The following is a 27025-nucleotide window of genomic DNA, read 5'->3' on the forward strand; positions in this document are numbered from 1 at the left end:
TTCTGGTAGAGTGGGCTTTAGGGGGAATTGACAATGTTCGTTTTGCTTTGTGATAGCAAATCTGTATGCATTTGACAATCCACCTTGCTATCCCAGATTTTGATATGGGGTTGCCTTTATGTGGTGGTGAGAAGGATACGAAAAGCTGTTTTGTCTTGCGAAAAGGTTTTGTTCTCTCAATGTAATAGAGCAATGCTCTTTTGACATCCAGAGTGTGGAGAGATCTTTCTGCGACTATTTGAGGTTGCGAGAAGAACACTGGCAACTCTACAGACTGATTGAGGTGTAAGGGAGAAATAACTTTAGGGAGGAATTTAGGATTAGTTCGTAGAACAACCTTATTATGATGTATTTGTAAGAAACGTTCCTGAATGGTTAGTGATTAAGCTCACTAACTCTTCTAAGAAAAGTGATGGCCACTAAAAAAGCAACCTTACATGTTACAAACTGAAGCTCACATTTATGTAGAGGTTCAAATGGAGGACCCATTAGTCTTGTGAGAACTATGTTTAAATTCCACACAGGTGAGGGTGGTATTCTGGGAGGAATTATTCTTTTGAGGCCTTCCATAAATGCTTTGATGGCAGGTACGCTAAAAAGTGATAAGTGTTGTCTATTTTGTAAATAGGCCGCTATGGCAGCGAGGTGCAACCGAATAGATGTATAAGCCAAGTTACACCTTTGGAGATGTTGTAGGTAACCTATGATGTGCTGGATAGAGACATCTAGAGGATTGATGGTGTTGGTATGACAATATATAACGAAAATGTTCCACTTGGCTGCATAGCAGGCCCTAGTGGTGGGACGTCTAGCCTCCTTAATAACGTTCATACAGTCAGGGGGAAGGTTAAGGTAGCCAAATTCTTAGACCTCAGGAGCCAGATCGCAAGGTTGAGCTCAGCTGGGTCCGGGTGTCTGATCTCTCCACGGATCTGGGTTAAGAGGTGTGGGGAGAGGTGCAGTTTTTGGTGAGGAACCACAGAGTGTTCCAGTAATGTGGTGTACCACGGTTGTCTGGCCCAAGTTGGAGCAAATAGAATGAGAGTCAGTGGGTGTTGCTGTAGCTTTCGCACCACGAATGGAATGAGTGGGATTGGCGGAAAAGCGTACGTAAATCGGCCTGGCCAATTCATCCATATTGCATTGCCTTTAGACAATGGATGTGGAAATCTGGCGGCGAAGCTTGGGGATTTGGCGTTTTCGGGTGTGGCGAAGAAGTCTATGTGTGGTTGGCCCCATTTTTGAAAAAAAAATGGTTGAAGAACTTGCGGATGAAGTTCCCACTCGTGAATCTGTTGCGTTTGACGGCTTAACAGATCGGCTATGTTGTTTTGGACTCCCGGGACATGTTGGGCTAGGAGAAATATGTTCTGCGGTACAGCCCATCTCCATATGCTTTGTGCTAGATGAGAGAGCTATAGAGAATGTGTCCCGCCTTATTTCTGTATGTAATACATGGCCATCATGTTGTCCGTGCGGACTAGGACAGCCTTGCCTGATATTTGCTTTTGGAATGCCTTTAGGGCTAGGAATATGGCTAGTAACTCCAGGTGATTGATGTGGAGTAATTTCTGTTGAGGAGTCCACCTGCCCTGCATGGTGTGATGTAAAAGATGAGCTTCCCAGCCGGAGAGCGATGCGTCCGCTGTCAGAACAATTTGAGGAACTGGCTCTATAAACGGTCGCCCTTTGGAAAGGTTTTTGGTGTTCCACCACTGCAGAGAGCGGTGGGTGCGACCGTCTACCAACACCAGATCTGTTAACTGACCTTGAGCCTGGTTCCATTGGTGTGCTAGGCACTCTTGAAGAGGACGTATCTGGAGTCTTGCGTGAGGCACTATGAATATGCAAGAGGCCATCATCCCTTTGAGTTGTATGAACACTCGAGCTGGAAGAGAGTGTTGAGGCGGAAATTTGGTTATGAGGGCTTGTATGCTTGCTATCCAGGCTGGACTGGGATAAGCGAGCGCTTTTAAGGCATCTATTGTGGCCCTTAGGTACTGTTGTATGTGGGACGGTTGTAGATGAGACTTTGCGTGGTTTACTGTGAACCGCAAGTTGTGGAGTAATTGAATAGTGGCGTGAGTGTGGTGTAGACACTGACTGTATGAGCTGGCTTTTATGAGCCAGTCATCTAGATATGGGAAGACGTGAATGTGCTGTCTTCTTAGATGAGCTGCCACTACTGCCAGACACTTGGTGAATACCCGGGGTGCTGTGGTGACTCCGAAAAGGAGTACTTTTAATTGGTAGTGTTGACCATCCAATACAAACCTGAGATATTTCCTGTGAGATGTGTGAATGGGAATGTGGAAGTAGGCGTCTTTGAGATCTAGAGTGGCAAGGAAGTCGCCTTGTGAAAGAAGAGGAAGGACCTGCTGAAGTGTGACCATGTGAAAATTGTCTGACTGTATGTAGAGGTTTAGGGATCTGAGGTCCAGAATAGGTCTCAGAGAGCAGTCCTTTTTTGGTATGAGAAAATACAGAGAGTAAACTCCTGTGTTTTGTTGGTGCAGGGGAACTGGTTCTATTGCACTCTTTTGTAGGAGGGAGATGGCTTCCTGCTTGAGCAGTGATAAATGTTCTAATGACATTGGGCGCTGTTTGGGTGGTATGTTTGGGGGGTAGAGGTGAGTTCTAGACAGTAGCCCGATTAAATGATTTGTCTCACCCACCTGTCTGTGGTGATGTTGGTCCAAACAGGCAGGAACTGTTGTAATCTTCCCCCGACTGGAGTGGAAGGGGCCAGGGGCGGAACGGTGGGAAGTCATTGGGTAGGGGTGGAGGCAGAGCGGGTGTTGTTGGTCTTGTTATTGTTGCTTCTGTAGCCTCCTCTCTGGTAACCTCTGGTGAATGTAGACTGGGTGGGAGTCTTATAAGAAGTGGAGGGGTTGTCAGAGGAGTAGCCTCTGGAGGTGCCCATGTAAGAGGGACGACAAAAGGCAAGTCTGGGAGCTTGCGATTGCAAGGCTCCCATTGATTTAGCTGTGTCCGTGTACTTCTTCATCTTTTCAAGGGATGAATCAACATTAGGGCCAAATAAGTGTTCCTGATCGAATGGTTTGGTTTAAGAGGGAACTTTGTACTTCAGGTTTGAAACCTGAAATGCGTAGCCAGGCATGTCTACGCAGGAGAACACTTGTGTTGACATCTCTGGACGCGGTATCTGCCACGTCCAGCGAGCAACGAATGGAGGTGTTGGTGATGAGTTTTCCCTCTTGTATAAGGTGATTGGCTTTGTCCTTATATTTGTCCGGGAGGTGTTGCAATAGGGTTTCAAGTTGATCGTAATGTGCCCTATCGTACCTAGCTAACAGTGCTTAAGTGTCGACGATACGCCATATGTTAGCTGCCTGTGAAGCGGTTCTTTTGCCAGAGGCGTCTAAGAGTTTGGACTCTTTATCGGGGGTGGAGCGTCCCCTGATGTTTGAGAGTTGGCCCTCTTTCTAACATTTGAGACTACAAGGGAGTCTAGTGGTACGGTGCCCTTAATGTACGCTAGGTCTGCTGGGGCAGCCTTGTATTTTTTTCTCGATCCTGGGGTTAATAACCCTAGCCCTGACAGGATCTTTAAATACCTCAGGTGCATGCTTGGTAACTCCTTTTAGCATGGGCAGAATAGTGGTGGACCTTTGTGGGTTATCAAAGGTGTCCATAAGGAAATCCTCTTCCACAGGGTCAGTATGTAAGTCAACCCCATGGTATTGGGCAGCTCTGTGTAGAAGCTGATGAAAACCCGTTGTGTCCTCCGGAGGGGAAGGCCTGAAGGGGTAGATGTCATCCTGTGGAACATTAGGGACATCTGGCGTACTATAATCGTCCCAGGGGTCAGGAGAAAAAGGTGGATCCCTTAGTGGCTCTTCATCCGCACCCCTTCCTGTGTCATCAGAGGTGTCATCATCATCATCCATTGGTGGAGGATATGGTGTAGGAGAATGGTGTGGTGGAGGAAGAGTTGGAGGAGGAGGTGTTGGAGAAGGGACCCTGAGGGTAGATGTGGCAATGTCCCACTTTTTAGGTGGTGGAGCCGGTACAGGTGTATCCAATGGTCTCTTCGTTGTACTTAAAGTCAGCTGACCAGTTTTAGGGTCTTTTAGAAGAGTTTTCTGTTTAGGGTCTGGTTTAAATAGCTCTTCTGATAGAGATTGGTCTTTCGACGCCAACAGTTTCGGTTCAGAAGACTTGCGCGGCACCTATTCTGGAACGGTTTTGTGCTCCTTTGGCTTAGAACTGTGATGTTTTACAGTCTCTGTGACCGTGTTTTTTCGGATCTGAGGCTTTTTTTGGCTCCGAAGGGTGTGAATCCGAAGCTTTAGGGATCGGCTTTTTGCTCAGCTCCCAGTGTTTTTTCGGAGTTGATGGGGCGGTGCCTGTAGATTTCGGTGCCGAGTGCTTAAATGTGGAGGCAGCGATCGGCACGGAGGAGGAGGGCGGTTTCTTTTACGGTGCCGGTGTCCGCTCAGTACCGATGGTGGACTGACTCGAGCCCGAGTCGCCTGAAGGCTTAGTAGGCTTCTTTGCCGGGCCCGAGGGCGGGGCATGGGAAGCAGTCTCTCGGTGTGCACCTGGGCCCGAAGGTGAAGGTGTGACCGATGCCTTTGTGGATGGTGTAGGGAGGGGGTCGACGTCTCTACTTACGACCCACTGCCCAGAAGTGATGTCCTCAATGTCGGAGTCATCGGCTTCGGAGGCGCTGACGGGGCCTTCTTCGATGCGCTCCTGTTCAGGTACATCGACGCCCTCCTGGAAGATGTCATCGGGAATGGCCACCGACGAGCGAGTCATTGTTCTCCTGGCTCGACAGTCTCGAATGGTCTTCTTCGAGCGCAAAGAGGCACAAGCTGCACAGTCTCTGGCCTCGTGCTCCTTAGACAAGCAGAGGTTGCACACCTCATGCAGATCGGTGTGGGGAAATTTCGACCCACATTGAGGACATTTCTTGAATGGCGTCCTTTCCATGAGCCAGATACCAAGGCCCAGGTAGGCCCGAAGGCCTTAGTCAATGACCATAATCGAGGACTTCGATGTTGAAGAGATGCGCGACGACTAGGGATCGCGATCGAACACAATACCGGAGAAGGGTGAAGGATTGCGCGTCGAGAGTGGAATCGGTGACGGTTCTGAACTGGAGCGCGAGAAAGACATCCGAAGGCGGAAAAAAAACAATCTGAAGATGGAGCCGATGCCCATGTGCACTATCATCCAAAGGAGGAGTCACCTATCTCGTGACTTCCAAAGACTTCTCCAAGACAAAAACAAGTGCAAACCTCTGGGCCCAACACCAGATGGCGATCTATGCTTAGTGTGTGATCTGCAGCTCATATGCCTCGAACACTGTCTTTTCTTTTGCTCCTGTTGCCACACCAATCTGCCAGTACCCTGCAGTTAAGTCAAAAGTACTTAGAAATGTGACTGCACCCAATTTGTCTATAAACTCATCTGCTCTTGGGATAGGGTGAGCATCTGTCTTGGTTGAGCCTTTGTTAGTCCACACAACCTCATTTCTCTCTTTCCACCCTGTGGATGAGGTTGGGGACTGGAACCACTGGGCTGCCCCAGTGTCTCTCAGCGGGTTCAATAACCCCTAACTCCAGCAGCTTGAAGACTTCTGCTCTGATGCTCTCTTTAACTTGATCAGACTGTCAATAGACCTTATTTTTGACAGGTACACTGTCCCCAGCGTCATCATGGGTACACCAGTTTGTCTGACCACGGGTTAAGGAAAAAGCTTAGCATACTGCTGCAAGACCTGCTTGCAGTCAGCCTCCTGTTGGGTAGAGAGGGTGTCTGACTAGACAGCTCCATCTATTGACCCATCTTTGGGGCTGTAAGAGAGGAGGTCAGGGAGAGGTTCACTCTGTCTCCTGATCCTCATCAGTCACCATCGGCATGGTGATGTCAGTCCTGTTGTGGAAAAGCTTAAGGCGGTTCACATGGATCACCCTTTTGGGGGTCCTGCTTGTGCACAGGTCAACCAAGTAGGTGACCTCACTTTTCTTTTCTAAGAAGGGCTATGGGCCACTCCATTTGTCCTGTGCAGCTTTTTGGTCATACCAGTGCTTGTGGAGCTCCTGGCTGGCCTCAAAATTCTTGGAAGCTTTTTCCATGCACTCTGCCATTCTGGACCATAGGCCTAATACATGGTCTACAATGTCTTGTTTTGGTTCTTGGAGGAATACCTCATGATAACCGGTGGCATGATCCTTTACCACCAGTATAAATGTGTTTCCTGATGCTGTGGGAGGTTCAAGTGGATCCACTGTGTCCACACCTACACTTTCAGAGGGAACCTAAACCACTGGTAGTGGAATTAAGTGGGCCTTTGGGTGTCTTTAGGCGTCAGGTTTTCTTACCAGCTCTGGCTGCAGTTGAGGGACTCCTCTAGAAAGAGACTGCAGGCATCGTTTGGAGTGTCGAGGCAGATCAGACATCACCAGATCTCAGGTCAGGATCGCCTGGAAGATCTCATCGTGGTGTTAGGCCACTCGAACTCGGGCCGTGGGCATAGGGTGCAGAGTGGTGCAGACTCGTGGTTTTGCCTGAGCTTTTGGCTCACTCTGGTTGGCTGGGTCACCCCATCTGCAAGATGGCAAAGAATTGAGAGTTGTGCTTCACCTCGCCTCCCCCACCTGAGGGGTGGGATTAGCAAAGGTGAGCACACCTCCCTTCCTCACTTAGTTTTCCCACCGATTCACCCACCCAAAGTGGGGGTCAGAACCGGTGGGGGTCAGTTGCTGGAAGCAGCAAAGGCCTGGGGTAGCTCACAAAGGCGGCAAGCTTTTGAAGCCTCCCCCTTCGTGGACCCTGCCAATCCTGGGGGAGGAGGCTTGGCACCTCGTCCCAGGATGTGCATTGTTTCAGACCCCCGAGAGCAGTAGGCTCTCGACCCATGGGTCTAGAATCATGTCTGGTGGTGGCAGCTGGTGAGCAGCTAGTCAGCCTGGACACTAGTGTTAGGTCGTTTTTCAGGGGGCATCTCTAAGATGCCCTCTGAGTTCATTTTTCATTAAATCCTACACTGACATCAGTGTGGGTTTAATGTGCTGAGAGGTTTCATATCAAACTTCCCAGTTTTCAGTAAAGCCATCATGGTGCTGTGGAGTTCGTGATGCACCATATACTCTTGATGGCAGCACTGCACCTACAATGTCTAAGAATGAGTTTAGAAACTGTAGTGGTACAGGGCTCATGCATTAGTACCCACACCATGGTATAGTGCACCCAGCTAGAGGGATGGCTGATCTATGCCAGGGCAGTGGGTTGTAGGCATGGCACACAGGGATGTGTGCCATATCGACTCTTCACTTTGTTCTGCACCAAAACATGCAGCCTGTAAAGGCTGTGTGTGTGTGTCCAGGTACAGGGCCTCTAAGGGTGGCACAATAAGTGCAGCAGCCCTTAGAGGTCTTCCCTGGAGACAGTGCCCTTGGTACCTATGGTACCATTTACAAGGGACTGTCGTGTGACCAAAGAGTGCCAAATGGCTTTTGTTCAAATGCAGTTTTAGGGAAAGAACATAGGCCCCGGGTACCTGTTTGGCAGGAACCCAGGGCACCCTAAAAGTACATCAGCCGTTTAGCAAAAAGTGGGGACAACCATGCAAAAAGAGGGCACTTTCTTAAAATGGCACACAGCAGATATTCAGAGATGTATCAGAGTGCACAATTACTATTCAACAATGGTGAGGGGTAAGAGCACAAAGTCCCACAAGGGAAAGAGAATCAAAGGTGCATTCCTCAGGATGACCCAAAGGGACAAAGACAAGGGCACAGGGGAGTATTGATGGTTTGTGGTTGGATTGCGAATCTTTACTCCCTAGTAACCCCCAATGTATATTGAATGTGTACGTCAGATGGATAGCAGACATTGCAGGTGAATGCAAATGGGCATTTTGCTAGGATTATCCATTTTTAGGTTGAGCCTAGCTCTCTACCTTATGTAAGAGCTTTCAGAAATCCACCACACGCTCGCGCGTGTGCTTGTAGTTTTGCCCCAAGCTATTGGCCTTTGCGTGCGTCTTTTTAACAAAGTCAGCAAGCAATTGGCCAAAGCCTCTTTTTTTCCCACCCATGTGCACGCCCATGGCCTAATGCTTGCGGTTATGCGCAGCAGCATATACTTCCAATTATCGTGCCCAGACATGGGCCCGATAATTGGAAACATATGCTGATGCTCGCAACCGCGCGCGCATACCGGCAGCTCCCACATCTCAGGGGCGACGTGTTTTAAATTAGCAAGCCCTGGTGCTCGCTGTCGCGCACACCATTCACTGGTTTACTTTAATTCGGAGCGCGGTGCCCGATTTAGGCTCACCGCGCTCCGTTTATTTATTTTTATATTGCACGTAAAGCACTTCAGGTCTCGCGCAATATAGCACTGTAAAAATAAAGGTTACATCAAAAGAGTGTGTGTGAGTGAGTCTGTCTGTCTGTCTGTCTGTCTGTCTGTCTGTCTGTCCTAGAGCTGCCACCAAAGAGACACAAGTTTGAGTCATCACTTCGCCCCCGTGCCCAATGACCGGTGATCGGGTGTAATGTAACCTCCAATACTTTGAACTCTCAGCGGGGGCTGCCATGCTAATCCTTTTCTCCGGAGCCCGGGCTGCCCCTTCTCAGGTTCTCCGGGGCTTTGCCCCAACATCCTGCGACTCTAGGTATGGGGTGATTACCGGATTTGCCCGAAAGTGAAGGGATCCAATACTTCTGGTACGAGTTACTGCTATAGAAGCTAAAAATATTTCTTGGCCAGCCCTCCTCCTTACAATATACATCACTCCCAGGTACACTCATCCGAGCATTGTATTGGTGTTCTTTGTAAACGCCCATGACGTGTGGGGTCCTGAGGGGAACCATTTTTCCCTTGCAACACCACAGGCGCTATAGCTCCGAGGCAAGGTCATGTGCATGTGATGCCGGATTCCCTTCTCATGCAAGGGTTCAAATCCCACCATTGACAGATATTCTAGAACGCCAGTTTGGTTGGTATACAGAGGTAGTTAACGAGCTGAGAGGTTATAATAAATCGTCCGAGAGAGCAGAGCCTACACTTTCAGGCCCAGGTTCACAACCAGTTAATGGATCAGGCACATTAAATGGGCTATGAAGGGAAAAATATATTTTACAGTTTACAAAGAATTTGGGATTCACAGCGTGGCTCGGAGGACTTATTAAAAGTTATAGTTTTCAAGAGCCTAGCGAGAGACAGGGACGGCCGTCTGTACGATCAAGGTGACAAAGCGGGCAAATTAATAGCCTGGTTGGACAAGAAACAGAAAGCGCAGAGGGTGGTGGCAGAGCTCAGGGATGAATCGGGTGCCCTCCTAACGGAGCCTCAAGAGATAGTGCAAGAATTCGCAGTACACTTCGAAAAGGTGTACCGAAGGGGATCGGAACTCCCAGAGGACGACTTCTCCGCGCTCTTGGCCGACATTAGGATGCCTACCCTCTCCGACGCAGACCAAGAGGCCCTGGAGAGTGCGCTCGCAGCGGAAGAGCTGGCCAAGGCGATCACCGAACTCCGGTCTGGAAAAGCCCTAGGACCTAACGGTCTTCCGATTGAGCTCTACAAGCTCAAACCTGGGACCACACCTCAAGCGTATGTTTGAGGATAGTAAAGTGCTGGGGAAACTGCAGAGAGACCAACGTATAGCCACAATAGTGGCCATCCCGAAGGAGGGGAAACCCAAAGAGATGTGCGCCTCATATAGGCCGATCTCATTGCTCAACGCCGAACCCAAGATCCGCGCGAAACTTCTCGCAAACAGGATCAAACCAATGCTTACCAAATTGATTCATCCGGACCAGTCGGGCTTTATGCCACACCGTAACACCGAACTTAAGACGACTCCATGGGGTACTGGGACGCTCCCACACGATCCAGGAGGATGCGGTTGTGGTCTCATTGGATGCCACAAAGGCATTTGACAAGATTGAATGGCCATATATGATGGCCGTCCCCAAAAAGTTGGGATTTGGCCATAACTTCATTGGGTGGATAAGTATCCTCTATAGTGAACCGTTGGCCCAGGTGGTGGTGAACAATAAGATTTCAGAGGTGTTCATGTTGCAGAGGGGGACGCGGCAGTGCTGCCCCCTCTCGCCCCTGCTTTTCGCCCTCTCCCCGAAGCCGCTCGCGGCTTGGATTCGACAGGACCTCTCACTGCGGGGTGCAAGTGGGCTGAGGGGTGGGAGGACCGGATTTCGCTCTATGCGGATAGCATCCTCCTTTACCTCGCCTCACCTTACAAATCACTTCGTGTTGCCTTAGATATCTTCACTAGTTTCGGGAGAAACTCCGGAAACAATATCAACTGGGGGAAATCGCTGCTCTACTTCCTGCATGGCACTCCCCTTTCAGTGCCACGAGGCTGTCCGATCAAAACAGTCACAGAGGGGTTTACGTATCTAGGAATTTTTATCACCACTGATTTGACAGCCCGATATGAGAGGAACCTCTTACCTCCTCTGCAGAGGTTCAAAAGGGACATCGCCACCTGGAAGAAGCTCCCGCTGTCCCTACTGGGCAGCTCTTTTCAAGATGATGGCTTTGCTGCGCTTCCTATACGCTCTCCAGAACTATCTTGATTTAGTCCCGCAAAGGTTCTTTAAAGAAATCGAGGCCACCCAGAGGGACCTATTGTGGGCGGGGACACCGCGTATCTCACTCCACAAGCTCACACTAGGGTGGTACGATGGGGGAATTGCACTTCCAGACATTATGAAGTATTACTGGGCAGCCCACCTCTCGGCTCTTAATCAGGGCACTTACTGTGGTGGGGATGATCCTGGCTATTGGATGGATAGATGGCTCCTTCTGGGTGTGAACTTTGAGACAGCGCTCTACTCTAAACTTAACAAATACCCCCTTACAAGGCCAACAAAACACTCAGTCCAACTTTGGCACATTGTGAGCCGCAACCTGGGATGGGCGGATAGACTGACGCTGGCTACCCCACTCTGGGTTTCTGAAAGGTTAGGTACACTGGGTCGCACCAAAGGGTTGAGAAACTGGGACCTGATAGGGATCTCCCGTATAAAAGATCTATGGGGACCCAATGGATGGAGTTGTTTGCCTCACTGCAGCAGACATATGAACTAGCACAGACAGAGTTTTTTCGATATGCACAGGTCAGGCACTCACTCCTTGCAAATATTCCACCCGGAACATCACTCCCCGAATCCTAACCCCTAGGGCAGACTGTTGGACGGTCTCCTGCCGGAAAAGGCCATCTCCCTCACATACAAAAAACTCATACACCACACCCCTGACCCCCTACTCGAACTCAGGAGAAAATGGGAGAATGACAGTCTTGACATCGAAGATGAGGAATGGAGGGAAGCGCTTTCCTCCCCATGGAGGTGGCAATATCAGCAAAACTGAGGCTGATACAATTGAAAATTCTACATCGTAGCTACATCTCCGGTACCCGACTTGTATTAATGGGCAGGAGTGAGGGAGGGCTCTGTAGACGACAGTGCGTGGAAGTGGGGACGTTCATGCATATACTATGGGAGTGTCCTCTGATAGAAACCTACTGGAAGCAGGTGCATAACTGTATGCGTAATGTCTGGGGGGGTGGAACTGCTGCTCAAACTCAAAAGATGCCTCCTAAACATCTGGGAGCCCACAGATCTGACAGCAAAAGGCAAAATCTGGGCGACACTGGGCCTGATGATAGCAAAACGTAACATAGCTCGCCTGTGGGGGGCAGTAACACATCCAAAGCTTGGTGCATGGAAAAAGGACATGGACTGGTGCATGCTGCAAGAGAAGACAGTCTATGTGGCTCGGGCTGCCCCCGAAAATGGATAGCAATCTGGTCGAAGTGGAATGAATTCCGTGGCAATTTGTGTGAACCCCCCAGATCCCCTCCCTTGACGAGCTGTTAACCCCTTAATGTGATATATACTGTTGCCATATTGTGCTCTTCTACCTTGAAATTTGTAAATTTTGTATGCGCTCCTAACCATGTAACACTGGTACAGTAATGCTTTAGTATATGTTCTGACCATCAAGACTACCTGTACCAATAAATAGAATTATAAAAAGAAAGAAAAAAAATGTTAGTTTTCCCCATGCTTTCTAATTCGTCATTAACCTTTATAACCCTGTGTAAGGCAAGTGATCTAATGCATTACAAGTTTCATGGGGCTGTCGATAGTTGTGTTGGAGCTCCCATGCTGGGCAACCCCCATACAGGATGGTTGCAAAACCGAATGTGCTAGTTTACACTGCAAATTCAGAATGAGACGTTGCTAGTTTCATATGCGACACTGCATGCCCAGCTTATGCCATTTCCAGGCACTGTAATTAACAGGTGATTGATACTATGCCCTATTTAATAGTACTCAGTTTACCAACCGTGGAAGGACAGACTGCTCAGTTGGCATTTTTCACCATGTGGACTTGAGACAGCAAATCAATAGACATCAGCAGCAATTGTCATGTTACATTTCCAAACTGGCAGCAGAGCACCTAACGGTCTAACATGAAAGCCCTAACATAAACAGTCTCGTTCTTTGAGCTATGATCTAATGGGTGTGGGGAGCGGGGTATGAGTGGGGGTAGGGTGCACCCTCTAGCCCATGAACCACTTTGTTGTTCCCACTGCAAGGTAAGATTAGGACAATTGCTTGCATTTACATATGCTTGCACACAGTTGGACAGAGCACAACTGGTGACTGTAATGTTCCAATTCAATGTAACTTTACTGCACATAAAAATATATGCTAACTACCCACTTACAAGAAACCAATAGCGAGACCTATTGGCTATGTCAATGCTTGTTTCTAGTAGGCGTACTGGGGAGTTTCAGGAGACTAAAAATATGGCAGTTTAAGAACCAGATTCCTCCTTGCATTGAGAGACGCTGGTGGTGCAGGACTCAAGGTCAACAGTGTAAAATAAAATAAGACAGTGACTAGCATGCGTAGGGCTAACATGCAGAGAATCAGTCTCATGCAGGCTAGGGGAGAAGTAAAAAAGGGTAAAAACTGTAACAGTCAACCAACTTAAGAGTGCAGCTGCTCTAGAACATCACTTCTGATCTTTCTCAAATCACAGAAGGTCTTTAAAGTAGCAATAGTGCTGGCTTTGCAGATTTTTACCAAAACGAGTGTTTGAGTGTAGAGCCATTTGTTAAAATCTGGGTAACCACTACAGCGCACGTAGGTTACCAACCTCTAGCCTGCCACCAGGTGCATCCCCAAGTGCAATTAATCACCATGATACTTAATTATACAGACAGAACTCCTTCCTGTAGGCTATAAAATGGTGGGCTGACTACACATGAGAACACCAGTTGTCACTCTACTCTGGCTATTCAACAGTATTTCGGAAACAAATAAGGTAGTTTGAGGCTTCAAAAAGAAAATTTATGGAAACAGAAATAAATTATGCTACTCCCACAAAGCTTTGGTTGACAGCAGAAGGGTAACACCTGAAGACATATGGGACGGGCCGGTGATCTGGCACTGGGGACAATAACTGAGTAGGTCTGATGGAGTCACAACATGGTGATCCATCACATGCAGCAGGGGAGAGAGGAGCTCCCTCTAATCCAAACAAAGAGCCAGGCACAAAGGCATGGCTCTTAAGGCACAAACAATGAGATATGGTGCAGCGCAGATCTAGCCTATGCTTCAGTGTCTCGAGAATTTCTCTGGGGATTATGCCAAACTTTAAAGGATACACAAAAAACATTTATCTGAGCCCTAAAACAATGATGTAACACAAACTGACCAAAGAGACATGAAGTCTTCCAATTTTAGTGAAACGTGATGTATATTTTCTTGAATGAGTCAAAGATGAGAAATCCCCAATACAGACAAAATGGGTTTCGTTATATCCGACTTCCTCAAGGCTAATGTAGGCAATTGCGGAACTATCACAAAATACGCTAAGTGAGGTTCAACCAGTAGGATGTATTTCCTAAGCATGCCATGAAGATATGAGCAGTTTATGTCCAAAAGTGCCAATCCTGTTCAGAAAATCTTCCACATTTATAGTGGATTATATATGGGTTAATGCCCAAGGCTGCTAAGATCCTGTGACTGGTCTGTTGGATGGTCAAAAGATCCTGTTGGTTCTAATCACATGACTACAATGTATACAGGCTGGCATTTGAGAAATTGAGCATTTAACTTTTTGAGGCATATGAGCCATTTCTGCCCTGGTCATGGACTTCAAATGGTCGTGAACAAAGTACTGGATAAGTCAAAACACAGGAAAAGCACATATGGTAAAAACACTGGCCTAACTAGATTGAAGTTTGCAATGGGTTGGCAGATCTATAAAAGGCTGCATAGGAGGGATAGGTAGCTTTCTTTTTATTCAACAGCACATGGTGCATTCTCTAGACTTATCATTTCTTTGCACCGGTAGAAGATATGATGCATAGTGCCTTGAACATATTTCGGACAACTCATCAAAATCAGTTCATATCCTGAAAAAGTATATTATGGATGAAGTCTAAATGCACATGAACTACAAGATCAGTTTAAAGTAATCACTCGATTTCACTGCATGCAGACATTCTCATCTATTTGAATATCACCTTGAGACTGGAGTCAAACTTGAGTGCTCTGGATACCTTTGGAGCACTCTTGGGCCTCAATTGCATTAAATACTGCATACTTACAGTGACGGACACCTGTGCAAGTAACCTTGCAGAAACTAGTCCCCTCCCAATTGGTCACAGTATTTTCAGGTAATTGGGGTGTACATCAACAGGAGCCTAGAGGACGTAAAAGAGGGGATTCTAGACAAAATTACAACATCTCTCGGCTTTTCCTCTAACCTCTGGGAAAAGCTTCCGCTGTCCCCAGTGGGACATGTAGCATTGTCCAAAATGGTGGCTTTTACCATACCTATTGTATTTTTTTGCTAATATACCCCTGACATTGCGTCATCTGGTGTACCACAGACTTAGCAGCTGCCTCATTGAACTAATTTGGGGCTCAGTCTGACATAGTGTGGCTCTAGACAAATTGACATACACATTATTGTTGCTGGTGGACGCGGTGCCTCAGAACAAGGGGGTGCGTCGGTATCCGGCACCAGCAAGCACGAAAACAATGCCTGCCCCGAAATAAAGAACCAGTGTTTGTAATGACTGTAAAGGCATGCATTGTAATGGCATGCGTGGCTCCGTCATAACACCACTCACAAAACACACAATCTCAATTAACTGAAAGTCTAGCTTTCCTGCATCCTTGAGCAGTTGGAAATCTGAGCTCAGGAAATGGGCTCAGGCAAAGGACGACTTAGTGAGATGCCCGAGACATAGAACCAGGACCCCATGTACCCATCTTTGGCTGGGATGTTCTATTGCAGCCGGGATCGGATTTTAGACCCCAGTAGAACACTGCAGCAGGTTGCCGACTGCTGTAGAGTGCTGCGCATTGCCTCATACATTAACTATGTAGGACAAGGTCGCTGCCTTTTTTCCTTGCTCAGTACATCCAGACACTCCTGCTGCACGCCTCCCTCCTATTGTGACCAGGGTAGGCTAATGCAAAAAGTAAGTCGCCTCTATGCACCACACTCACAACACTGTCAGGAATGTTTCCTGAATAAAAGATTCCCTGCCCTGGATTTGGACAGATCATCATGCTGTTTTTTTTTTATATCAACCTATAAAACAGCGGACAGCCTGGAAAGCTCCCACATAGTCCTAACAAGTCGCGTGCTAGGAACAGAATACAAGCGGTCCCATTCAGACAATAGCTCACTCTCAGCCTGATCGCTCAGAGGACCTGGAGTTAGCCACTTTAAACTACTCTGATTGGGTGAATCCAGCCATCGCTGTCACAGCACCATTTAGGATATCTCAACCGCATAGAGGCAAACCTTCTGCGCCGCGACATATAGATAGTCTTAGAATGCAGAAGGGAGCCTGTAGAAGACCAGATCGGAAATGGAGAAAGAAATACAGCAGGGAGGAAAAAGATAAATATAAAAAATGTATGGACGAATTTGTCTCTTCTGCCTATGCCATTATGACACAGCAGACAGGCCACACGTGATTTAGAAGCAGAAAATACTTTTGACAGTGGCATTTCACTGCCAGGGTACTGGATGTGATAAATTATGGACTACAGTTAATAGACTGGGCTAAGACTGCTGTGAAGAGAACAAATTGAAAATAAGTGAATTCACAATTGTGTGACTGGGATGTAATCCTTTTGACACTATAGATCGTGCTCTCATGCTGCTGGGTAAGATCAAATCCTCTTACATAAGATCCTATATGAGGGCTCCATTATAGAGGAAATATAGAATCTCCCTCTACTCGGATGACATCTTGTTAAGTGCAGAAGGCTCCATAAATTTCATCCTCAGAATATTTTTAGGGTATACAGTAAATAGGTTTCAAAATTAAATGTGAAATCTAAATACCTTACTGCTTTAAAGCAAATAGAATGTTGCTTGGCGGTACAATACATACTGGGGTGTACCGCCTTCTTTAAGAGGGTGACCCTGCCTGGATTATTAACTGGTGATGAATTCCCTGTTCAGCATCCCAAAATATTATTTTATCAAGCTGAACGCAGTGCTGCAACTACGCCTCATTGAATAATTCCTTTGCAAAACTGCATCGTGGATTATATAGCAGTGCAATTGTCCTCTCAAAGGTTTGTGACCATTACTGGACCTTACAGTTATCTACACTACATGCACAGCGGTGGTGGTCTTTCCAAGTTACTTGGGGCTATTAGTGCAGTTGTAAGCGTTTTCCAAACAGCAACGTGGATGGAAAAGTAAGATGACGGTCCGAAAACCATTGAGTAAGGGTGAAAATGCTCTACAGACTACAGGGCTTTGTGCAGTGGGGCCTGAAAAGTATTTCAACAGAATGAATCATAAGGAGGTGGGCTTAACACATTTTAACAGTTACAGAACAAGTTCTACCTGCACAATCCAGAATTCTACAGGTGCCTACATTTTCACTAGGCACAAAGGGAGGCTATAGATACACAGGTCCGAGTTCCAGAATGTACACTGTTAAGGAGCAATATCTACAAACAATAAGATGGTGGGATGTCATTAACTCTTTGGTTACTGGGTCATATATAAATAAAATGACATAAATATTTAGAAGTGTTGGAGAACGCAGAAGGGGTGGATGCTTTGAAGAAACCATGGGAGGTGGTGACTGAGGATATTTCTTGGTTCCACTGAAAGTCCTTAAGTCTTTCATAGGATCTACTTCACCCAGTTACATCGTAAGTATTGGAATTGCACTCACCAACAAGAATCTTAGAGGCTATGGATAGGTTAGTACTTTCTTCCATTACCTTTGGTTATGCCTAAAAAGTCATTCTTTAGGGGGTAAAGTTACAACTGTTTTGAGTTATGGCTGCTGTGTCTAGGGCCTTCCTGCCAAAATAGCACCACAAAGGAAGAGAAACCAAACCGTGTCCAAGTACCATAAATTGTGACTTTGGGTTTACAGACAGCACACAAATTCACAACAAACAAATGATTGACTCTCATATGGTCCAATATGATGAAAACCTGCTTCTGCCAGGGTAATATGCTTCAGTTATGTGGTATTGATGGGTGATTTTTCAAAGTATGCCAGAATTCCTAGAATCTCCTAGCCTGCTTTTAACTCGATTAACTCTGAATGCTGCACTGTATTCTTGCTGGTCACATAGTGGATATCATGTGTGTCTAATACCATCGAAATATGCAGTCTGTTCTTTTCTCCTTTGTTTGGTTGTTAAAACCTAATTTAAAGAAGCATTGGCATAGCCAATAGGTCTCGTCTTTGTGGCCTTATAAGTGTTTAGCCAGAGCTATTGACTTTGCCAATGTCTTTAAGCAGTGCTGGAGAGAAGTGTGGCTGCTGTGCAGCTTGCTGAAAAGTTTTAATAAAAAAGTGTCAGATGCATTTTTGTTACCTTATATATGACCAAGAAGGTATTATGTACAACTGAACGACCATATTAAAAAAAGTATTTACAATAAAAAAATGTCCTCAGTTTTCTTTTGTTCTTGCAATGCTGGCAACTTGTTTCTGCCTATTCCAATGGTTGCTTGTTAAAGCTTTTTTTTTTTTAAGAGGGCATAAATAATCGGATGGTGAAGGTTGGGAACTAGTACCTGTATTATAACACTAGCAGCGGCCAGACACCAGGGGAGACTCAACAGATGCCAGATTCCGAGAGCAGGCTGAGGTGGTGCTGAGGGATGCGGAGGTGGTAGTGGTGGTGGTTACTGGTTCGGAGACGATGCTGAGGTGATGCTGAATAATACTCAGGTCTTGCTGAGTGATGAGGATGTGGTGGTGTACTAGTGCAAAGGCGATGCGGAGTGATGCTGTGGTGATGCGGAGTGATGCTGTGGTGGTGCGGAGTAATGCTGTGGTGGTGCGGAGTAATGCTGTGGTGGTGCAGAGTAATGCTGTGGTGGTGCAGAGTAATGCTGTGGTGGTGCAGAGTAATGCTGTGGTGGTGCAGAGTAATGCTGTGGTGGTGCAGAGTAATGCTGTGGTGGTGCAGAGTAATGCTGTGGTGGTGCAGAGTAATGCTGTGGTGGTGCAGAGTAATGCTGTGGTGGTGCAGAGTAATGCTGTGGTGGTGCAGAGTAATGCTGTGGTGGTGCAGAGTAATGCTGTGGTGGTGCAGAGTAATGCTGTGGTGGTGCAGAGTAATGCTGTGGTGGTGCGGAGTGATGCTGTGGTGGTGCGGAGTGATGCTGTGGTGGTGCGGAGTGATGCTGTGGTGGTGCGGAGTGATGCTGTGGTGGTGCGGAGTGATGCTGTGGTGGTGCGGAGTGATGCTGTGGTGGTGCGGAGTGATGCTGTGGTGGTGCGGAGTGATGCTGTGGTGGTGCGGAGTGATGCTGTGGTGGTGCGGAGTGATGCTGTGGTGGTGCGGAGTGATGCTGTGGTGGTGCGGAGTGATGCTGTGGTGGTACGAAGTGATGCTGTGGTGGTACGAAGTGATGCTGTGGTGGTACGGAGTGATGCTGTGGTGGTACGGAGTGATGCTGTGGTGGTACGGAGTGATGCTGTGGTGGTACGGAGTGATGCTGTGGTGGTACGGAGTGATGCTGTGGTGGTACGGAGTGATGCTGTGGTGGTGCTGAGTGATGCTGTGGTGGTGCTGTGGTGGTGCTGAGTGAGGCTGTGGTGGTGCTGAGTGAGGCTGTGGTGGTGCTGAGTGAGGCTGTGGTGGTGCTGAGTGAGGCTGTGGTGGTGCTGAGTGAGGCTGTGGTGGTGCTGAGTGAGGCTGTGGTGGTGCTGAGTGAGGCTGTGGTGGTGCTGAGTCCGTTACACTGTGCTTAAAAACTCTTGTGTAAGGGGAGCTGATTTCCGTGTGAAGCGCTATAATGCCCTTGGTTCAAGTTTGCGCTATAATTATGCGGGACAGGCAAGCGGGTGTGGCCTAATGTAATCGGACAATATCAGGTGAAAGCACTAAGCCCGGGAGTTGTGTGCGTCCGTGCTAAAAGGAAATTTTATTTAACAACATGCGAGTGGTGCGCGCGCAGCGGCAAAAGTAAAAGCAGCTGCAGCGTCTCGCGAGTGTAAGGGTGCCCACGAGCGAGAGAGGAAACCAGATGGCGGCTGTGCGCATGCCCGCGCGCGTAACCGCAAGCTTTAGGCCACAAGCAAAAGCTTGTGGTCGAATTTCTGAAGCCCACTCACTAAATGTCTCGCCAGACCAGCGCATGCGCTGGCTCAGGCGAGACCTAAAAAGGACAAAATATGTGTACCCTCACACGAGACAGCTGAGCTCCATTAATGTCAAATCTTTATCAGATCTGGCATAAGTCCTTTTGTTTTTCCTAATAATATATGAATAGTACACTTAGAGGTGATCTGTCAAAAACTGTGTCACTCCCATTTTTCCTCTGTCCACTGCAGAATAGTTGGGCAAAGAGTCTGTTCTTTTGAGCCACTGGCTTACATCACTGTGTATGATCGCATTCTGCCATTTCCCATCTAACACATACACACACAAAGTAGTTCTCTACTGTGCTAGCGACTACTACGGCAATGTGTGGTTTTTGTGACCAAACATTATTTTGTTTTTGTCTTTTCTTTTTAGCTTCCGGAACAATTTTTTGCAAAAACCAAGTAAACATAAAACGAGCACTGGCAAAGCTAAAAGGCTGGCTGCAGACGCCAGACCTCATGGCTTTGTCAGAGCTTGTTTTATGTTGGAGGTTCGGCAATACAATAGATTAGAGATAACACTATTTCAATTTATACATTTATGCCTTGAGCTTCCTCTGGGCAGTAACAATGGAACAATGAAAGGAGAGACAGGTTGGGGACTTGCAATTATTTTCAGATAACCTGAATGCCCACCACTTTATGCTACAAAAACAAATCTGACTTTTACATGTTGCTACTGTGTAACTTTGCATGTTTCCAATCTCAATTAATTTATCTTTATACACTGCTCATTAATACAAGACAATTGTATAGCATGCTTACTGAACTGAATCCATTTCAGCAAGCTAACCACAAAACACAATTTTCAAAAAGGATTTGCAAAGTCTGAAAAATATTTGTATTACACACTCGGACAGTTTAACCTAAAACACAGTTACACTTTAATATTAAAATGTATATCACATACGCTCATAATAGTGGGTGTCACACAGGGCTCCTAAAGTGACATACCAACCAGGTTGCATTTTACCAGGCTAGGCCCATTAATTCTCATATTTGAAGTGCATGACTATACTTAGAAACTGCAACCGGATCACAAATCACTTCTTTCTCTACTTGAATTTTTGTCTTTTGAATAGAAAACTGTTGTTTGTTGCTTGTTATCCAAACCCTCCCTCCTGTTTAATTTAACCTTATAACAGCCCTCGGGGCACTCCAGCCATAAGCTTGCCAAATAAAATAAAGCCATTTTTCACAGCTAAGACCCTCCCCCATTCCACTCCCACCCCACACTACCAATACCCATTGCTGTTCTTGGAAACTGCACTCCTTGGACTCTGAACTGCTCTTGTTTCTCTCCCTCCCCCCCCCCCCCCAACAACATTGCCCATCATTTGGCTTTTACAGTGAAACCTATTCACCTAGCTTAACCAACATATAACTTTGATACAGCATGGCCAGCACAAGTGCAAAACTCCTCTTATGTGGTAAATAAGCACCTCTATTGCTACCAATGGCACATTTACTGCGATTTACTCAAGATTTAAACCAAACACTACCGCATACTAAAGACAAAACGTTTAGCATTGCCAATGTTTCATTTTTTATTCCCTGGAGTTGAGGGCTGGTGTGTATGACATATGTTTGTAGAAAAAGCGCATTGTAGATAATCCCACAATAAACAAACTGAAAATAGCAATTGCAGCAGCACACTCACCCTTTTTCTGGATTCCTCAATAGCAGAGAGTAATGCATTATCTTTTTCGTTCTTCAAAAATCCCTGTAGAATACAAGAAAAATATTTTAAAGCTAGCTGTTTTAGCATGGAATATAGTCTTCATGTCTACTTTGTCTTACCTTTTAACATTAGTATGCTTAAATTCTAGCTATTTCTGGAATCCTCTTTTACCATTTTATAACTAAACTTCATTAATCCACGTGAGGCTTACAGCCTTGGCATTATCATAAACATGTCTCTCTTTACCATTGCAGCAAAAGTCATGGAGCTTAAGATAAGGTCTTCAATACTACTCTTTCTTCAGTGTTACTTAATGATTAGTTCTTCACTATTCTTAGATGTACAACACTCAACTATTCTTCTGGTTTGCTCCTTCAAGTCGTGAAGAAAAATAGAGTCCCAGATTCACAACAGCCCCAATTGTTTCAATTTCTCAATTCAACATAATTTGATAGTCTTTTAAGGTGTAATACACGCCACGCCTGTAGCTTCATGAGCATTAATCATCCACCTATCAAATAAACTACTCTTATATATTTGGTCTTTGCGTGGTTACACTCCATTTTAACTTAACCCTCGATTCACTGCAATTTCACTTCTTTACTCTTTGCTTGATAACTTCTTTAACTCTGCTTCCTAAACCAGATCAGCTTCTTGAACTCTCCTCCCTAAACCAGCTCAACTGTTCCCACCCTTTTTAATTGGATATTATAATTGAATTGCAATTCAAAAGAAAGATATAAATAGCGTAAAAGGAGATCAGTCCTGGAAGATCGACATTACATAATTAACAAGGTCTCTTGACCTCCCAATCAGAAAGGTAAGGTGATGATGGGGGAAGAGACAAGACACAAAATATACAAAGGCGAATAATATACATGTAGGTTACACCACTCAAACCGATTCATCGGTTAATCTGAGTAAAGATCAGTAGAAGATGACAAAGCTTTCAAATTCCAAGTAACTCCCTTTAAAAAATAAATCTCATATTGCTAAAGGTCACAGGTTTAAAATTAAACATTTATACTTTGGCACGCTAAATTTTTCCAGACCCATAAAAAATATTTCAACTACCAAATATGCTGTTCTGACGAAGAGTTATTGAAATGTGACATGATCCATTTGCTCACCCAACCACTGCCATCCTGAGTACACTTCAAAGCTCAATTTACTATTTAAAATATACCTACCTGGACCAGCACTATAGTTGTTTTAAGGCCATAAACGGTCTGTAATACCTAAACAAATCGGTGAATCTAAAGCTTCTCCTTCATTGATAAATAGCATTGGAAGGGTGTTAGACTAGCAGTAGACCCATCCTTAACCGCTTCATGATGAGGTCAGCAGAATACAGTGACCATTAGAAGCGTTTGAGGCATTCCCCATTTACACTATTACTACTGGGATATCTGATTTCTTCCACAAAACCAAGCTCTTACCATGCACTCCGATGGCCAGGAGCTCCCTGCCACACACCCATCTTCACTGTATTGTACTGATCTATTTTCAGAAATAGGTCTTTAGCATTAGCTGTCATTTATTTGGTCCTGCAATGCAAATCCTTACATAATATAAAATGGAGTATTGTAGAATTATGCTTTCTTTCTACCTCTAGTAAGTCAAGTTTCAATTTTGATACGAATATCGCTCACATTTTTTAACCACAATAACTCTGCAATTAAATGTCCACTTCCCACGCCACTGTAGTCCCTAAACATTCATCATCATGAATGGGGAGATATTCCTTAATGTGATAGTGTAGAAAATAAAGTACAATGCAGTGACGTCTCTACAAGTGGATTTTAGGGGGGCACAGATTGAGTTACAGCTAAGCTAAAACTGTAGGGGCCACCTACAAAGGTCATTATGATATAGATATATATGAATATCCCAGATACTGGTCCCACCAGTGCAGTATTTATAACATTCAAACAGCACTGCACTGAGATCAAGCAAACAATAATGACTTTGTCATCTTTGTTTCTTCTAATTTTCTTGTATTCCTTCTTTAGATGCTTTATTATATGCAGCAAACAGCCTTCAATACAGCAAACAGACAAGTGTTTCGCGCTACAACGCGCTTCTTCAGGGCTGTTACAAACATAAAATCATAAATCAACTTATGTTGCCAATGAAAATCCAAACCGTTTTTTTAATAAACATAAATTACTACGCGAATCAAGATTCATTAACATTTGTTCCATAAGAATCAGCCTTTCCTGTTTTTACATTCAAGTGATAGCTTATTCTTAGTTTCAAGCAAAAAGTTAGAGAGACGCACTTTGCTTGATATTAGATTCGGCTCGTTGCAGGGACGATGAAGTAATTACTAACAACATTTATACTTCAAGAGCTGCACAACAGTGGTCACTAAATAATATTTTAGCTGGTTTTGGTTGTTGGTCAGTTAGCCCACTTAGTTTTTGATACACTTTTTATTTACCATAGGGTGATTTATAATTATGTGAATTTTACCTCTCAATTTTTTATCTACTAGTCCTCCTGATATCATAGATGTTGCTTGATACTGAATAGCCTTATGCTGGCTCGCATGTTGTCAATCACTGCAGTAAAAGAGGACAAGCACAGAGGAAATAGGTTCCTGTTCTTACTACAAATTCTTAACAAAGACCTTTTAATATTTCTAGTTTGTGCTATATTGTTAAACATCTCACCTTATAGGGTTTATTCAGGCGTCGCCTCTTCTCTATTCATTTCACAATAAGTCTTCAATTATTTCACCATTGATAATGTGCCAATTACTGAAACCCCTGATATTTTTTCAGATGTCTAGGCACATTTCGTTTAAGATTAGAACAACTGATCACTCTGCAATCTCATCTGATTAAAACCCTGAGGGGGTAAAAACGTGTTATGAGTGACAGCTTATAAAGTCACTGAAATAAATTATGTTTAACCATTAACGGATGGTAGGCTTGTTCACTTTGCTGGAGTAAGGAAAGTGTGGCCTTTGGAATAATAACAAAACAAACAAACAAACACATACACACACATTTTAAAATCTTCATCTTTGTGCAATAATAGCGCGTATTAATAATTTTTGTGTTGGATCCAATACGCAAATGATGAGTTCAAAGGATTGCAGTTAAAGTGAGTTTAATATGAGATATAAAAGTGTTTTTATTAACATAAATTAGTTGTGCCGCCTTTAGGTGAAAACTCAATTTTAGATAAAATGGATGCTGATTCTGTCATGCACTCCTGTATTCACCCCTCAAATCATGTTCCACGGCCCATCTTCTCGTCTCTCAAACTCTGCAAAAGCGAAGACAGCTGATGTAATGTTTTTCTCACCGTTAGGACTACAAAGATTATTAATGAAACTTTGAGTGTTCTTGATACATTGAAGCATACAAGGTCTTTCTTCTGTAGATAAACTAGTGATAGTCATTTATGGGAACTATTTTAAAAAATGTTTCATATTTAATTTGAACATCTCCGAATGGCAGTAGCACCCTGATGAAACACGTGTTGGTTTGGCATTTGATCACCGATTAAATCCACAAAGAAAGAAAATACGCCATTTGATCGTTGTTTTATTGATTTCTCTTTTCATCACATACAGTAACTCATACTGCTGATACTTTAAACGTGTGCACAGGTCTTCTGTAAATCTTTGTACTAGACTTCGGTCTGCTTATGGGGTTTAGGGTTATCCCCCCACGTGTAGCACCGTGTTGAAACTTGTTTGACACTAACGTTCACACGTAGAGGCGCCATCACTTACCGCACTACCTTAAACCCAATGCGAGATGCTATAATGCTAATGTGTTATGGTATTGGCCTAATTACAATCTGATTTGCTAAAGAGAGGCTACATACTATCATGCTATGATGAAGCTGCAGTTTTAGCTAATTTTATGCAAAGATGGAGTATAAGAACCCCTTGATTTTGAGGGTAAGCTAGAAGATTTTTTAATCCTTTGATAATAATAGGGATGGTGCTTGACGCCTTTCGGATTTTCCAGCTCACTGGGGACTTAGAATGATTTTTGTTTTTTGACTACAGAGTAATAACTCTGCATTTGAGCCTTTATGCCATTGATTCTGTACTTCTTGATTTTCAGATTTCTGAAAAAAGCCAAACCCTTTAACTTTTCTCTGACATGGAACTCAATTATTGAGCGGTCCCAGCTACTTATTTTTAATATTCTGCTAAACTGATGTCAGGAAGGGTGCCTTTTGCGCACTTATTTCTGGTGTGAGAACTATATCAGGTAAACTTTGAGGTTTCTATAATTTTGGGGTGTCCTAAAATATTGGGGTACGGTTTTCGCTCCCACAAAGTGGTTGCAGAGTATGGAAGCATTATAAAGAGCACATCCTCTTTGTAAGAGGTTTCCAAATGATTTTCTTGGTGCTTAATGCCTATTCCGAGATATTGTGGGATTTTCCGAAACTCCACTGGTGTTTTCTGAGGCTGGATTTTCTCGGGAGCTCTGACTTGCAATTCACTCCTGAACCATTAAGAGTGTAAGAATGAATAGTGTGAGCTGACTGATGCATGATTTGTGCATTTGTGAAGTATGATGAAGTAAGAGTTTGTGGAATGGATTGCTATGCGCTTTGTGAGATGTTTGGATATGCGATGTTGATTGTTGGTTCAGTTGGGGAACTAATCACTATATTGTGAATGTATTTCTTCATTATGGTTTGGTTACTGATTTGTCGAAATCCAAGATCTTGAAATATTGTGGTTTTACTTGTCTGCATAAAATAGTGTGTAGTGCATGGAGCCGCATACACAGGTAGGAGTTTCTTAAACGAATGAGCTTTCTTTTCTAGGATTGAGTGTCTAATCTAGGTTTGTGTATTTTTCTTCCCAGGTGCATGGGAGTAAGAGCATTCACCAGGGTGGATTTCTGGTGGAGGGGTGTTTACCTAGTATGAATTTAGATTTTTAACAGTACTGTGAAGGGTGCCATTCCCATTACTCTTTTGTTATTAAATGTGAGATTTGACTTGATTTACTTTAACTTGTTGACTTGCTTACTATTTAGGTTAAGCAGACCAGGTTTGATTTAGTTTAAATTGATATGGAAATGTTTTGCAATTCTTTTCCTCATTCACTAAGAAGATGTGCTGTGATTGGTTAGTCAGTTAGTGAGCCGTGCTGGGACTGATGAGACGTCACCACAAAGCCTCACTGTCATTGGATGGTTACCACACAGTGAGAGGTTGACCTTTGACAGAGCTGGGATGAGGTTGTTGTTCGCTCGTTTGTTTGATGTCATTTTGAGATTGTTTTAAGTACATACAATGGGTAATGCTTTGGAAAACCCTAGGACTTTTGTTGTATCTGCTGCTTAGGGTCAGAAAATACCAGCCCAACGGGACACCTACATACGAAATTATGGATTTGGGGTTTGATACTTGCACTTGGATTTCTGAATGGCATGAATACCTTGCCTCTGATAAAGTTTTACAGTTTCCTTTAGAGGGTACTTTTAATACTAGAAAGCTGGATTTCCTTAGACAAACCATGAATGGCATTAAGCCGATGCCCAGACGTACGTTTGTGCACTAAATAAAAGGGACTGAATGCCAAAAGAGAAGGAGAGAAAGAGGATGTGAAAGCAAGTGAAGGGTTCATTCTGACAGTGGTTGGAGAGTAAGTGAGATTAACAAGAAAAGTA

The 27025-nt window shown here is 44.8% G+C and overlaps 1 protein-coding gene across 1 annotated transcript in view; it reads right to left on the reverse strand.

The window, feature by feature from the left end:
• The window catches only part of NUP93 (nucleoporin 93), a 451198-nt gene that overhangs the window by 335206 nt on the left and 88967 nt on the right, over window positions 1-27025 (reverse strand). The window contains exon 4 of the mRNA XM_085639933.1: window positions 21348-21410. Coding sequence (XP_085496059.1) covers window positions 21348-21410 — 63 coding nt within the window. The remainder of the gene's footprint in view (window positions 1-21347; window positions 21411-27025) is intronic.

The sequence above is a fragment of the Triturus cristatus genome, chromosome 12 (assembly GCF_964204655.1).
Source record: "Triturus cristatus chromosome 12, aTriCri1.1, whole genome shotgun sequence".
Classification (NCBI taxonomy): domain Eukaryota; kingdom Metazoa; phylum Chordata; class Amphibia; order Caudata; family Salamandridae; genus Triturus; species Triturus cristatus.